This window comes from Amphiura filiformis, chromosome 9 (assembly GCF_039555335.1).
Source record: "Amphiura filiformis chromosome 9, Afil_fr2py, whole genome shotgun sequence".
In the NCBI taxonomy this organism is placed as follows: domain Eukaryota; kingdom Metazoa; phylum Echinodermata; class Ophiuroidea; order Amphilepidida; family Amphiuridae; genus Amphiura; species Amphiura filiformis.
This window is the reverse complement of record NC_092636.1, coordinates 37527606-37541470: the sequence shown is the minus strand read 5'-3', so window position 1 is coordinate 37541470 and position 13865 is coordinate 37527606. Positions and strand designations below refer to the sequence as shown.

The window sequence follows — 13865 nt, the reverse complement described above, 5'->3', positions numbered from 1 at the left end:
CTGTGCTCAGCCACTAGAATTTATTCAGTGTTTTATCACATGTGCACACTGTATATAATCATCCAGCCAATTATTTTGTAAGTATACTATTAGATGTTGAATATTTGAGATGCAATCATGATATTTATACCTCAAAAAGTATTCCAGATTTTAAAGGATTGAATTTATGTAACTTTATTTTATAGATCAAGTTACCCATGACAACAAGATGAGTATCAACTGGAACTAAACATATATTCTGTATAAACCAAGGCTTGCCCCTCCTTTTTGACTTGCCAAAAATCTCTTGCACCCCCCCCCTCCCTCCCTTAAAAAAAAAAAAAAATTGCTTGCCTCTCCCTTTTTGTCTACAGGTGTATAATTACTGCACAGCTGCGAAGCTATAGCAACTTATTGGATGATGCAGTTTCAACATGAGGAATTCCAATCCCTTATCCTATATTATTTAATTGTTGCAGGTCTTTTGAGCACACCAGAAATGCACATATTTTGTAATTATCTCTTTGAAAACTTATGGCAACTCAATTACCAAATAGGTGTAAATAAATAAAATATTTTATCAAGGGCTCCTACTAAAACCAATTCCCCTGGTCGGTGCCAGGAAAAACTTGATATTTATCATTTGCTAATCCATTATTTACAAACAAAAACCCTGTTCTTTCCTTGGGCATGCACTAAGTGGAATGATTCTTGGCTCTGTCATTGGTCAGTAAGAACCGTGAGTTACTATAATAAAGATCAGATATATTGTACCTATTTGTCCTTGGTGTTAATCATTGCATTCGGCAAAATATTAAAATGCAGGGGACCAATATTAATGATCCTATTGCTTAATGAGAAGCATTCAATTTCCTCAAGTTGGTTTAAGAATGAGTACACTTGTAATCATAGTGGTAATATGGACACCATATAACTTATTTTATGATTAAAACATGGATTGCAAACCAATGAAGATTTGTGCTGTGTCACTTTGTTAAATATAATCCCTTACCCAGTTTTGTCAAATTAAAGCAAGCAAGCAAGCAGATAGGGGAAAAAATCTAAATTTTGTTACAATTTATCCAAAGAACTTTTAAACAGGTGTGATCAATTTGAATAAAATTTATCAGGGGTGTAGGACCAGAGAGCTTTGCTATTCATCTTCTTAACAAGTGATGTGAAAAAGTTGAATAGCAAAGCTCTCTGAGGATTAAGGTGGTACTACACCTGTGATAAATTTTGTAACTAATTTTGCATTTTTCTCAAAAAAATAACTACACACTGGTAACAAAAGTTATGTATATGGGCAAGGATTGATGACTTCCTATGAACGGAACTAATTTCACAATGGGATGCCTAAAATGTTGATTACTTTTCTTGTGTACTCATCTATTTCATTACATATGGGAAGAGAGGAGAAGTACATCTTTACCATGAAACTACTTAAGTTTAAAATGCTTTGACCATCTTTTGATTTATTCTGTACTTTTCTGGTAATATCTTTCATTTTGAAAAGACCACAAGCTCAAGATTCCAGTTCAAAACATTCAACTCCTGACCAAAAGGCATCAAGTAACAATTTCCCAAGTGGAACCTGACACGAATGAGACTACATTTTCAAAACGGATTTAAATTCCTTTTTATAAATGTTTTATTAGATTCAATTCAGGTTTCCAGAAACCAGACAGACACTATAACATTTTATGTGCAATTAATGCTGTCAGTGACATCAATGTGTTTGGGCATACATCTCTGGTGTCTTGAAAATTACGTATGCGTGGATGTCAGAAAATGCTTGCGGTTTGTAGTTGTGGCCACTATAAAATGCACTGATGTCACTGGCTGCAAAGCCTGCAAGTAGAGTAATCATGGTGATGGCAGGAACTACCCTATTCTCATCATTCAGATGATGGTGTACAGGTCATCAGTTTTTGTCACATAAAAAAGTTCTCACAAATTTATGATATTGTTAAACCATCTTTTACGGTCATACAATTCTGTACTCCCAATTATGGTTTAATACCCCATGTTCAAATACACATGCCAACCAAGTAAAACAATAGTTTACAGTGTTATTTCCTTGTGGACATTGTATTTTTCCTTTACTAGCAGACATTCAAAACTGTTTCCAAAGGTGCCCCCTCCCCCTATATTGCCATAATTATTGAAATGGTCTTGGCAACTGATGGTCCTAGGTATGACCATGCAACTCCCACAAAATCTGAGGTTTTCTTCATTTAATTTTACATTATTTCGATTGACAACAGTTAAAAACTGTGTTCATGGAAAAGCACACTGTTCATCAGATTCCCAGATACTGTGGAGCTTAATTGGAAAACTGAACAAATTTAATAGATTTTGATAATATTATATTGATTAGACTTCTTTAGCTACAAAATCTGTTAGGTCCAGTGATTTTTCTTTGATAACATATTAAATACATGATCACATGATATAGTTTTGAACAGACATGTATCACATGTACATAAAGCCAACTGCTTCCAACAAGAGCAACAATGGCAAGATAAATGAAAGTGATGTCCTTGTTTAGATTTGTTGACAAGCTCACCTTTTTTTAACAAAATTACTTGGCAATCTAGGACGGCAAACATGAGTAGGATTTCATTTTTCCCATTAAATCCTACTCAAACTATACCTTCTTACCAAGTAGTGTGTTAGGGATGAAATCAAAATTCGACAGGCGGTTGACTGCCGGTTCTATTGTTCTAAACAATTGAACATCCCTTAATATAGCAAAACTCACAAAAGTACAACTCTACATGATTGTTTTCTTTACACAATGTATATTATAATACTAAATACACCAGCTTCATAAACACAATGAAATAAAGCTTCAAGTTCAAAAGTACAGGTAGTTCTTAAAGACTTTACAAATCTACCATGTGGTTTAGAAAATGTCAGATACTATGGAGACACAAAAAGATTTCTGAAGCAGAGGCTTCAATATAAATGTTTGGTGGCTGTGATATCCATTATCCAACACTTTTACATAAGATTTTAACATTGACTTTGGCTTATGAGACCTTTTCTCAGATGTCACCAATTAATCGATATTGGGTCCAGATATCGAGTCATCAGCAATTAAATGCAAATACCGAGCCAGTGCATGCGATCAACTTTGCGTGACGCTAGGCATCCTGCGCGAGATTGCGAGCTCGCAGTACGCATTTAGTTTGTCACACCATAAATAGTAAACAAAATTGTATAACAAAACAAAGATTGGATTTTCAAATAGCATTGCGGTTTTTCCGTATCTTTTGTATTTTGTAGTATCAAAACAACCTGAAACAATTATTAAGGTACCGGTAACCAATATACAGTTCCGGTTTAAACAATTATTTTGTGGACACTGAAGCGAAAGATGACAAAAAAAAATGGAAGAACAAATATGCAGTATTTGGTGTTTTCATATCGAGGGCACATGGGCAATGCACATGTTGTTTGTTTACATCTAAGACCCCAATATCGATTAAGTGACGTCATGGGAAAAAGTTCTATAAACAATATTATAATGTACGGTATGCCTTATATGTGACCATCCACCATGAAGTGGTAGTAAAGTTGGCTCTATCGGATATCTGGAACTGAAGTTATGGTTCATCAAAGGTCAAATTCCTAATATATTTTACATAGAAATCCATATACTGTTTTTGACTATATCTCAAAATGGAAAATGCTGACCTTACGACCAGTTTGTGGTGGACGGGCACATATGTACTTAAAATATTCCTGTATCCCCTTTACGTAACAAAATTCAACACATGCCTTAAGTCTTTGGCTTCCCCACCACATGATTTTGCTTTACTGGTGAATGTAAAGACCAGAGAACAAGGAAAAACATGAGATAAAATATAGGTGCTTGTTCCTTCTTGCAAACAATAGGGAATAGAAAAGTAGGTAAATTACTAAAGTATAAATTAGTAAAACTATTCTTAACTTAACTATTTGATAGAATGTAAATACAAATGAGTCATCATTATCACTTTATCACAATAAAATTGAAGTATAAATTTGTATATATTTATTCATGACATTACATAATGCACATCTTCTATAGAACTTGTATAACCTAACACATCACAGTCACATGAACATACAATATGTACAAATACATTAGCCTAGGACAGTGTGGGAACATAAAAGTTGGAGGTACATGAATAGTTTTTCAACAAGTAAAATATGAACAGGTTTAGAATTCTTTTGTAAAAAAGTTGAAAAAAGTTGAATCTACAAATGGTAAACAGTAGATAATCAAGATTTATTCTACAATCAAAGAAATATATAGTTGGCACACTTTGACAATATGTTGGAACTCTTCATTGCTGCTCTGAGAGTTCAGTGAAATTAGAATAACTATGTTTGATGAGAAGTACAAACCTTCCCCTTCCCCCCCCCCCCATTCCCAATATTGGGGACTGGAGAGCCCAATGTCAAAATTGCTTTCATCAACATTGAATTGGGAGAGAGGGGCAGCGATTTATAGTTATTATGCCAAACTGTGCCAACATTAATTTCTTTGATTGTAGCTGTCACACCATGTCACAAAATTTTACCCCTACAATACATCACATTCACATGGATAACTTAAATTTGTGATGTGATCAAGCAAAATGAGTCGGATGTTGGGAATATTGATTTTGAGACAGAGTCAATAGTATTCAATTTCCTTTGTAGTTTACCGTTCTGAGCAACACTATATTGACCATATCTCTGGAACCGTAAGTCTAATAATGATAGGTTTTCCGCAAAATATGGGTATGAGAATAGTGCATGTAATGAAAATGAAAACTCAATTTTGATTTTGATCGATATCAGACCAATTTAGCTTAATCCCATCACATTTATTTTCAAATTTTACATACAGCTCTGATCGAAAACTTTATGACAGTAATACAAACATTGTGGATGAGGTTCTCTCTCATCTGCATTTAGGATTAATAAACAAAATCAATGACTTACAAAGTTGGGAAAAAACCTCATACTGGAATTTACTTTTTTTTTCCTGTGTTGTGTCTGGACCCTCCAGACTCCATCTAATAACTGGCCCATTGGACTGGTCATGTGATAGATGGCTAGGTATAGCATTGATGGTTTGGTCCCCTCAAAGACCTTCACTAAGTTATATTATAACATATTCCACCCTTGTTCAGTGACAGAAGTCTGGAGGTTCCAGATGCAATATAGCAAGCTCCACAAAAGTTCCAGTATTAGATTTATTCCAAATTTTACTGATTTCAACTTCTGGATGACTGAGCGCATTTACTCAAATATATATTTTTTTACCAGGAGGATATATCTTTGATAATGGTTCTATAATCAAATTCATCCAACATTATTCTTCAAACCTGTTTGTGTGTATTCACTGCTCCAAAATTGACATACTAATCAAACATGTTGCTGTCCCATTCTGATTCTGGACTGCAGGAATGTCTAAAAGTATGATGTAGATCTAGTTCTCACTGTCAAGTCAGCACATGTTGAAACTGGTTAAGCGCCTGGCATATAGAAACATGTTTTTGACAAGTTAACTTTAACCTCATGAGGTGTCTGTTCATGGTAATATCAGTAATGTTAAATTTGTTACATATGTGTCAGGAAAATATTATTACTTAAAAAACTCATACTTGGTGCTAAGACAATTTGAAAAAGAAATCTCTGTACCTGTAGGCCCATTTACAAAATCACCATCATGAGGTTGAGAAAAATTGTCAATAAACCTTTGACAGTGAAATATAATTATGTGCAGGTGATCTTAGAATTTACCAGCTTGAATCAAGTGGTTGTTGATAGTAATGTCCTGCATCAGGCTCCATCATTGATAGATATATTTGATCATCTAATCTGCCTTGACAGTCCTTACTACTCTAACAGGTTCAGTGAAAGCTTGATAAATGAAAATCACAAGAACAACATGTACGGTCACCACTGCTACGATTGCTCCATAAAATACACTGTTTTTTGCCACCAACTTGAAGCATACCTGTAAAAATAAAATTAGAATATTATAAAATATTTATTAAAAAATAAAATTAGAACTGTATGTAACACAATTAGTTGAGGTCTAAATGCGTATACCCACAATAGCTGCTTTTACTAAACAATTTCTGTATCATGTCAAACACATACAATTTGATCCATTGCCCCAAATGGGTTGCTCCTTCGTGTAATTATACACAAAATTAGGGTTAGGGTTAAGGTTAGGGTTAGTTTAGGGTTAGGAACTTAGGATTAAGGTTAGAATTTGGATTAGGGTTAGAAGTAGCTTACACAAAATAATTACATGACGGATCTACCCCCAAATGACTGACAAAAGTACTAGTGTGGGTCATGCCTCCCTCTGTCACATACTACTGGTTATGGGGTCTAAGCTTGGTTGGGCACTTTAGATGTAGCTAGCACCACAACTATCACTATAATTATGGTTGAGTCAGCAATACCCCAATGGACACATCTATGCTAATATGATCTGAGAACCAGTCCAGACCAGAACCAGCTTGACTCTGATCCAGCAAGCTTAGTCTCACTTGACTCCTTCAAGGTCGGGTTGAGGGCTGCTGGGACCTAGCTCAAAACCAGGACATTTATTTTACTCACATAAGGTCAAGACACCTGTTGTATATATTTGTCCTTGCACAATTTTTGTCTTGCGACCAAATTCCAATTTTTGTACCATGTGCCACCACAGTGCAACTAATAAAATTAAGCAGCACTTATATGGAAGAAGAAGAAGAGAGCTGTGTGTGGATATTAAATTGAATACCTGAGTGGAAGAAGGGCCCAAATCCAATTTTTTACAAAATGAGTTAGACCTAGCATTTTATTGCCAGCAGATGGTTCTTCCTTGTGTGTGAAAGATGAGCCAAAATCCACTCTCTAAATAGTCTTCCACATACACTTAATCAAGGTTTTCATGAAAGAAAGGCCCAACTCCACACGGAGTTGGGCCCTTCTTCCACAAATATTGGGTTAAAGAGGATTTTGTTCATCCATGAAATCTGCTTTTCACTACAATAAACTTTCTTGCTAACATATTATAAATGCTTCTACTTGTGCAATTAATGGATAATTACCAAATTTCTGTGCACAGCTATTTGTAATACATCTGCTTAGGGAACTGTCACTTGCAGTATATTAGTGGAAGTAGAAGGGCCCAACTCCAACTTGTATTAAGACCTGTACCGCTGCCATAGAAACATCATATATAATTTCGAATGCATGTAATACTGTATGTTCGTGTATTTTAAAGGTCCCCTGAAGATGAAAACATTCTGTCTATAAAACTTTTCCAAATATTAAGTTTTTTCTTAATATATCTCAAAAACAGTTTTGATGGAGTTGGCCCCTTCTTCCACTCAGGTATTCAATTCTTATCTATGCTTGAATCAACACTTACCTTCAAATATATAGTTTTTTGAAAAGTAGTACATGAACAGAGGAAGCAACAAAATCATGAAAGAGTAGAATAAAACTGCCCTCAGTGGAGATGTATTGCTAGCAGTGCTGTAGCCAATCCTGGAACTTGCAAGGAAAAAAAAGTAATTAGAAGGATTCATAATGTATTTAATAATTTTTTGGAAAGTGCACTGATGATCACATAAAATTTCATTGACTTCAAAAGTACGGAGTACATGCATCACAGGATGCATCATCATATTGCCTCAGTCAGCTGCAAAGCAGGCGACTACAAGTTTTATTTAAAAATGAACTCTTCACTCATGCACCAAAGATACAAAAGCAGCCGCCTATATATCTCATTAGTAAGACCAATTGTTGAGTAGGCCTATATTGTTCAAGCAAGCGCATGGAACCCATTCACCAGCGTCCCCCCGCGAACACATGTATGTATGATGTATACGTGAGATAGGTAAAAATACAAAGAAGAGCTGAGCATGGTGATATGATTATGATAGAACTACAAGTGTTTCAGGACTCATACAGGAACATTTAGTGGGAATTCAAGATCTCCTAGGTCAATCTACTTTATACTTCAGGGGTCACCTACACTACAAGATTCCTGGCGACGGAGTACCTCTGCTGCAATGTTACTTCGCGGCTACTACCGCTGCTACTACCGAGTATCCAAGCCCTTTGTGGCCGACGCTGGTACTACACCAAAGTACCAGCGCGGCCAACATACTGTAGATACCCCGTAGCAATGTACTTACATCGATACTCCACCATGCGTCACCTAAGAGTCAACTGCGATGTACCGGTAGGTGACTTATAGGCACACCATAGTCGGGGTACTTGATGGCCCTTCAGCGAAGTACCTGCACAGTAACCGCATCCATGGTGTACCCATGTGTCAGCAGTGAAGTAGCAGTGAAGGTACTCACCCGCTGAGCACGCCGTCGCCAAAGTCCTTTGATCGTTAAGTTCATTGACTTCAAAGCGCGCTACCGTGGGGTACAACCACGCTGCCGACTGCATCGCTCAACTACGCTGCTCAACAAGGCTTGCACACGAACGCGTTGAAGTGGAATTATTAATTTGTTATGATCTGGATGTAATTGCTTGTTGCACAATGTAGTTTTTCCGCACGCCGGCGACAGTGTTATAATCCCGTTGTTTTTCTTTTGTTTTTCTTTTGTTTTCCGCTTTTTTATTTTCTTGTGCTTTGATTTTTGTATAGGCCTAAATTGTTTTATGTTCGTTTGATTGTTTACTTGGTTGGTTAGTTAGGTGTTCGCTTGGCTGGTTGCTAAGCTTGGTTGTTTTCATTTGTAATTTTTATCTTATTTAATTATTTAGTAAGTTTGTTATTTTTTAGAAATGTTTAGAAAAGATTGCATCATGTATTTTATTGACATGTTCATGCGTTGTTTTATTCATAAAACTCATTATTTGCTTTAGTTATTTACTGATTTATTTATTACCTATTTATTTATTTAGTTGTTTACTTATTTATTTACTTATGTACTTATAAATTTACTTAGTTCTTTACTTATTTCACTATTTATTTATTTAGTTAGTTGTTTATATATACTTATTTATTATCTTCACTTATTTATTTACTTACTAATTTAGATATTTATTTATTCATTTATTTATTTAGTTGCTTATTTATTTACTTGGTTATTTTCTTATTTTCTTGTTTATTTACTTATTTAGTTATTATTTACCTATTTATTTACTTATTTATATAATTAGTTATTTACCTATCTCCCTATTTATTTATTTACATCTTTGGGTAATTATTTATTTAATAACTTAATTACTTGTAATGGGCCTACTTAACTTATCCGCTTAAAAAATGCCCAAAGAATAAAATAAGAAACATAAATCAAGAACATATTAATCAATATAAATCAATATGGCAACAGAAATAAATAAGAAATGGCAACCCGCTTGCCTCATTTTTTTTTGCCAGAGTACCCACGCCGGTACTCAGCTGCAGAGTACCTGGGAGGTGAGTACCAGTGTCGGTACTCGGGGTACTTTCAAAGTACCTCCGCCATGAGGTATTCGCGAGTTGCAGCCGGCTTGCTGGGCCACAAGGGTCTGGTGGCTGACGAGGTACTCGAGAGTAGCAGCGCTGCTACTCTCATGAGAATCCTGTAGTGTAGTCCTAGCCCTACCGGCGTGTCAGACTACCTGTGCCCGGTAAATTGCCAGACTCAAAGATCAATGTACAACAAGCTCATACATCGATATCTAATTATCTAACCTGTACAGACTGTTTCAAAAAACTCATGTGACTGCAGGCCCCGCAATAAAAAGGACTGGAATAAATTACCAACAAATAGCCTTGCCCAGACCATAGAACACAATTAAAGTCAAAGAACAGATCATTCAAGAAGATGATTAAACCAGAGAGACTCTCTAAAAGTAGGCATGACATGACCATATTGCTTTATATTGAGTGCATCCTTCAAATTAAATAAAAGTTGCAACAATAGGAAAAAAATATTATGGCTTAATTACTGTGTATCCATATGGAAATACAAACATTTGAAATTTGGGCACCAGAAACTTGAGGATGAATGCAAAAAAAAGCTGGTACCCCGGTACTTTATCCTTGATTCTGAAGTTATCATGCAGTTAATAAATAAAATCACTTTTGTGTAAAATGGATCCCCGTGGTAAAAAATGATGCATCTTTCTTTTTTTGTAGAGTACAATAAATAAGTTAATAACTAAAATAAGTCATTCATATGATTAAGGCATTGTCAATGATGGCCACAGAAAAATATGCAGAATTTGAAAAGAGACATTTGCCCATAACTTTGCTCATTTTTGATCTGCAGATATAGTTGATCCCCCATTAAATAATCACCAAAATAATCCGACCTTTTAAAAGTGCCGCCCTACTTGCGCACTCATCATCATACCTTTTCCTGGTCCCACATGGTATGTTGAAAAGTATCCCAAAGAAGTAGAAGAATCTAATATTGTCTGACAATGCAATTTGGATATATAAATTATAATTTGATTTGCAGTGCATGCAATGCAGAACAGTGTGCAGTGAGTCTGTGCATGTAATCATGTATGTGTCATGTGCAGTGTTGCCAAAACTTTTCAGCGTCAAGGCGCCAAGCGCATTGACTCGCCAGGTCATGTAAAAGATTCTCCAGTAGCCCAATTTTTTAAGCTTCCAAAAGCGCCCAAATACCGGATATTTGGGCGGATGTAACCAAATTTAGAACGAAATTCACCCAATTGGGCGGAAAAGCACTTGACTTTTGGGCTTTTAAACTTCCGGTACTCACTATAAAGTTACTAACCGATCAATAAATGGTCACAAAACCCATTGTAATTGCAATTTAGAGCTTTAGAGACTCAAAACCTTTATAAATCGGCTAAATTGAAAGAAAAATACATCAAATTACTGCCGCAGCCTGACATTGTCAAAAGTAGCCCAATTTTAGGCAAGTAGCGGCATGCTTTTTTGAGTAGCGGCAAGTGATCGCCAAGTAGCCTAATTGTGCGTCTAAGGCGCGGCGTTGGCATCACTGGTCATGTGTGTGTGTGACAAGGCGGTAAAGGTAGCATACGTCCTCTTGTTATCCAAGACAGATTATAAGAGATTATATTGACCGACGAACTCCTAGAGCAGCTTACCCAATATCAAGTGCCGGATCAAGTGCACCGATCAATCGATCGTGGTGACCTCTTATCTATCAATTAATATACCCAATAATTCTATTACCCTTCCGAAACATGTGTGTGATCAGACAAATTGTTGTTTATGTGGACACCAAGATATTTATATGAATCACAAGTAGAGATGGTGCTTTCTCCTAATTTCCAGAGCATGTTTTTTCCCTGCCTATTGGATTCTTTACCTATGATCATAACATATACCTGGTCTCATGTACCCATACCTAGTGTATGGGTACATGGTATGACCAGGCATTCAAACAGGCACGGAGAGAGCTGTCAAAGAGTGTTTATTTCAAAACATGATAACTGCACCAGTTATAAAAATTCACACAAACCCATTATTTTCAAAATACACTGAAACCCTGTAATCCATTTTTGAGAAATATGATCCCTAATGTTTACTTACTTTTGTTCAGCAAAAACCCATTTCCAGTAAGTCAAATTCTGTAATTGTACATGTCTCCATGTTTACATTTTGTGGACTAAAAAAAAAAAAATACCTGTTTCCAAATATTCCACCCAAAGTGTTAAGTGCCAGACACATGTGTTGGGGCAAATAATATTAGAAGTCATGAAGTATACTCTTTTGACCACACACAGCTGTACATAGATTAAGTTATTCTTTAATCCACCATAATGTGGTGGATGTTAAGCATGAGTGGCAACTCTTTCTCATGCCAAGGTTAAATTGATGACATGTCTTGACCTAATTGGCCAATTTACCAAACATATCATAACAAGATAGACTAAAACCAAGCCTGAATGTGCTCATATCTGTAACCATGCTGTATACACATGCCTGTAACAGCTTCTATAAGCAGAGATGAGGTTACATGCTATGTGTAAAGGGCTACATGCTGGAGATAGCACATTCTAATGGTGGGAATTTTGATCACAAGAATTTATGTGGTGGAATAAACACATTTAAACACAGTTTTTGGCAACAAATTTCAACCAAATTGATATTTTAAGTGGACTATAATGCAGTAGGACTTTAAATAATCAAGTTTGGCCACAGAAGACATTTGAGGGCGAGGTGGCCTAGTGGTCTAAGGCGCTGGACCATTAGGGAGAGTTGAGCGAGGGGTCCGTGGTTCGAAACCCCGTCCTGCCCGATCCTTGCTCACTCTAAATAGTTCCAATAGGTCGGAAATATCATAATCATAAGCTCTTTTAGTCTAGTAGAATATAATTGTGATATTTCTCCTTGTTCCCATCCACCGTGTAGAATATGCAGGTGTTCACGGTGGGTGCCCAGCGTCTCGTGGTTCGAATGGTCACGTAAAATGGCGGTTCCGTGTGTCAGACGAGTCAAACCTGAGCACGTAAAAAGTTGCAGGCCTTATCGAAAAGAGTAGGGGGATCATCCCCGGGCTTGTTACCTGCACCCTCCCTAGGTCCCAGGGCAGTAGTACTAGTTGTGAATACAGTGACTGTAGTAGATTAGTTGTGTTAAATAGTAATGTTGTGAAATGGTGATATAGATAGATGTTAAAAAGTACACTGCTTGCTCAGTGGTGCGCCTGAAAATAGGCGGGATTTCCCAAAATACAATTGGTGAGTAAGTCATTTGTTGTGAAAAAAAACCAGCTGTACATTGAAAGTATGCTTTCCTAGTTTGTATGTGGATTGTAAGTATGTACCATGTTCTGCGTATAATCATAACATTCGATTTGTCATAATTAAAACCAAGCCGCCAGGTGCGCGAAAATGATGAGGCGACGCCCGTGGTACAACTACGCGGCCGACTGCACGTTCAACAAGGCTTGCACACGAACGCGAATTATTAATTTGACATTATGATCTGGATGTAATTGCTTATTGCACAATGCAGTTTTTCCGCACGCCGGCGACAGTGACAGTTATTAGTGCCGTACTATTACGCTGACTTTCGTATTCGGCGAGGAGGACGATTTCGACCTCCTCGTTTGTTTACAAACAGAGAGGTAGACAAAGGGGCCTGTCAAACCTGTTCCGCTTGTCCAAATACTCAAGTATCAAAAGGATGGTCCACAATAGAGACTAAATCAGTGATTCACGTAACATGAATAGGGGATTAAAAAACTGTGAAGTAGCACCATGTGCTTCTATTGTCCAATTTGCCATCAAGATTTCGAATGAAAACAGTTCAGACCCAGTACACGATAATGTCAGAAATTAATAATTTGTTCTGGGTCTGATTATTCGGACTAGACAGTTATAATCCCGTTGTTTTTCTTTTGTTTTACGTTTTTTTATTTTCTTGTGCTTTGATTTTTGTACAGGCCTAAACTGCATTGTGCAACAAGCAATTCCATCCAGATCATAACAAATTAATAATTCCACTTCAACGCGTGACATGAGTGAGGAAGGAACAGCATGAACACATGTGAACAGGGCAAGCCATGATGTTTCGGGCTAGCATGTCTCAGTCAAGATTTTTAAGGACTTTCACGTTCGGTCTAGGAAGAACAAATACTACAGCAATGTTCTTAGTAATCCTGTTCATAATATAGAAAAGTTAAAAATTTGCCAATATCGAAGAAAACAAGGTAATTCTTTGTCAAACATACCCTCCAACAGCAGCCGACCCTTCCATGTCTGCCATTGCTTTGTTTATCTTGCACAGCGCCTCCAGCGTTCTTAAAATAATTTATTCAGTTTTTTGTATTTTTTTCATGCTTTTCATCACAAATTTAGCCCATAAAGCGGAAACTCCTGTACAAAAAACAATTTTTAATAATTAATTTTAGGAATATGTCGTATTTTATGTCGTTTTTACA

At 36.4% G+C, this 13865-nt stretch overlaps 1 protein-coding gene across 1 annotated transcript; it reads right to left on the bottom strand.

The window, feature by feature from the left end:
• Positions 1 to 4600: 4600 nt before the first annotated feature.
• On the bottom strand, positions 4601 to 13729 carry LOC140160952 (uncharacterized). The gene is made up of 3 exons (XM_072184300.1): positions 13656 to 13729; positions 7394 to 7518; positions 4601 to 5980 (listed from the first exon to the last, which is right to left on the bottom strand). The coding sequence occupies exons 1-3, from the start codon at positions 13688 to 13690 to the stop codon at positions 5874 to 5876; spliced, it is 267 nt and encodes an 88-aa protein (XP_072040401.1). The 5' UTR covers positions 13691 to 13729; the 3' UTR covers positions 4601 to 5873.
• Between the last annotated feature and the right edge of the window lie 136 nt (positions 13730 to 13865).

Bases quoted from the DNA above. Each gene is read 5' to 3' on its own strand.
- LOC140160952 (XM_072184300.1), bottom strand. From the start codon at position 13,690: ATGGCAGACATGGAAGGGTCGGCTGCTGTTGGAGG. The intron at 7,519-13,655 runs GTATGTTTGACA...TTTCCTTGCAAG, and splicing joins GGGTCGGCTGCTGTTGGAGG to TTCCAGGATTGGCTACAGCA. The intron at 5,981-7,393 runs GTAAGTGTTGAT...TTATTTTTACAG, and splicing joins AAAAAACTATATATTTGAAG to GTATGCTTCAAGTTGGTGGC.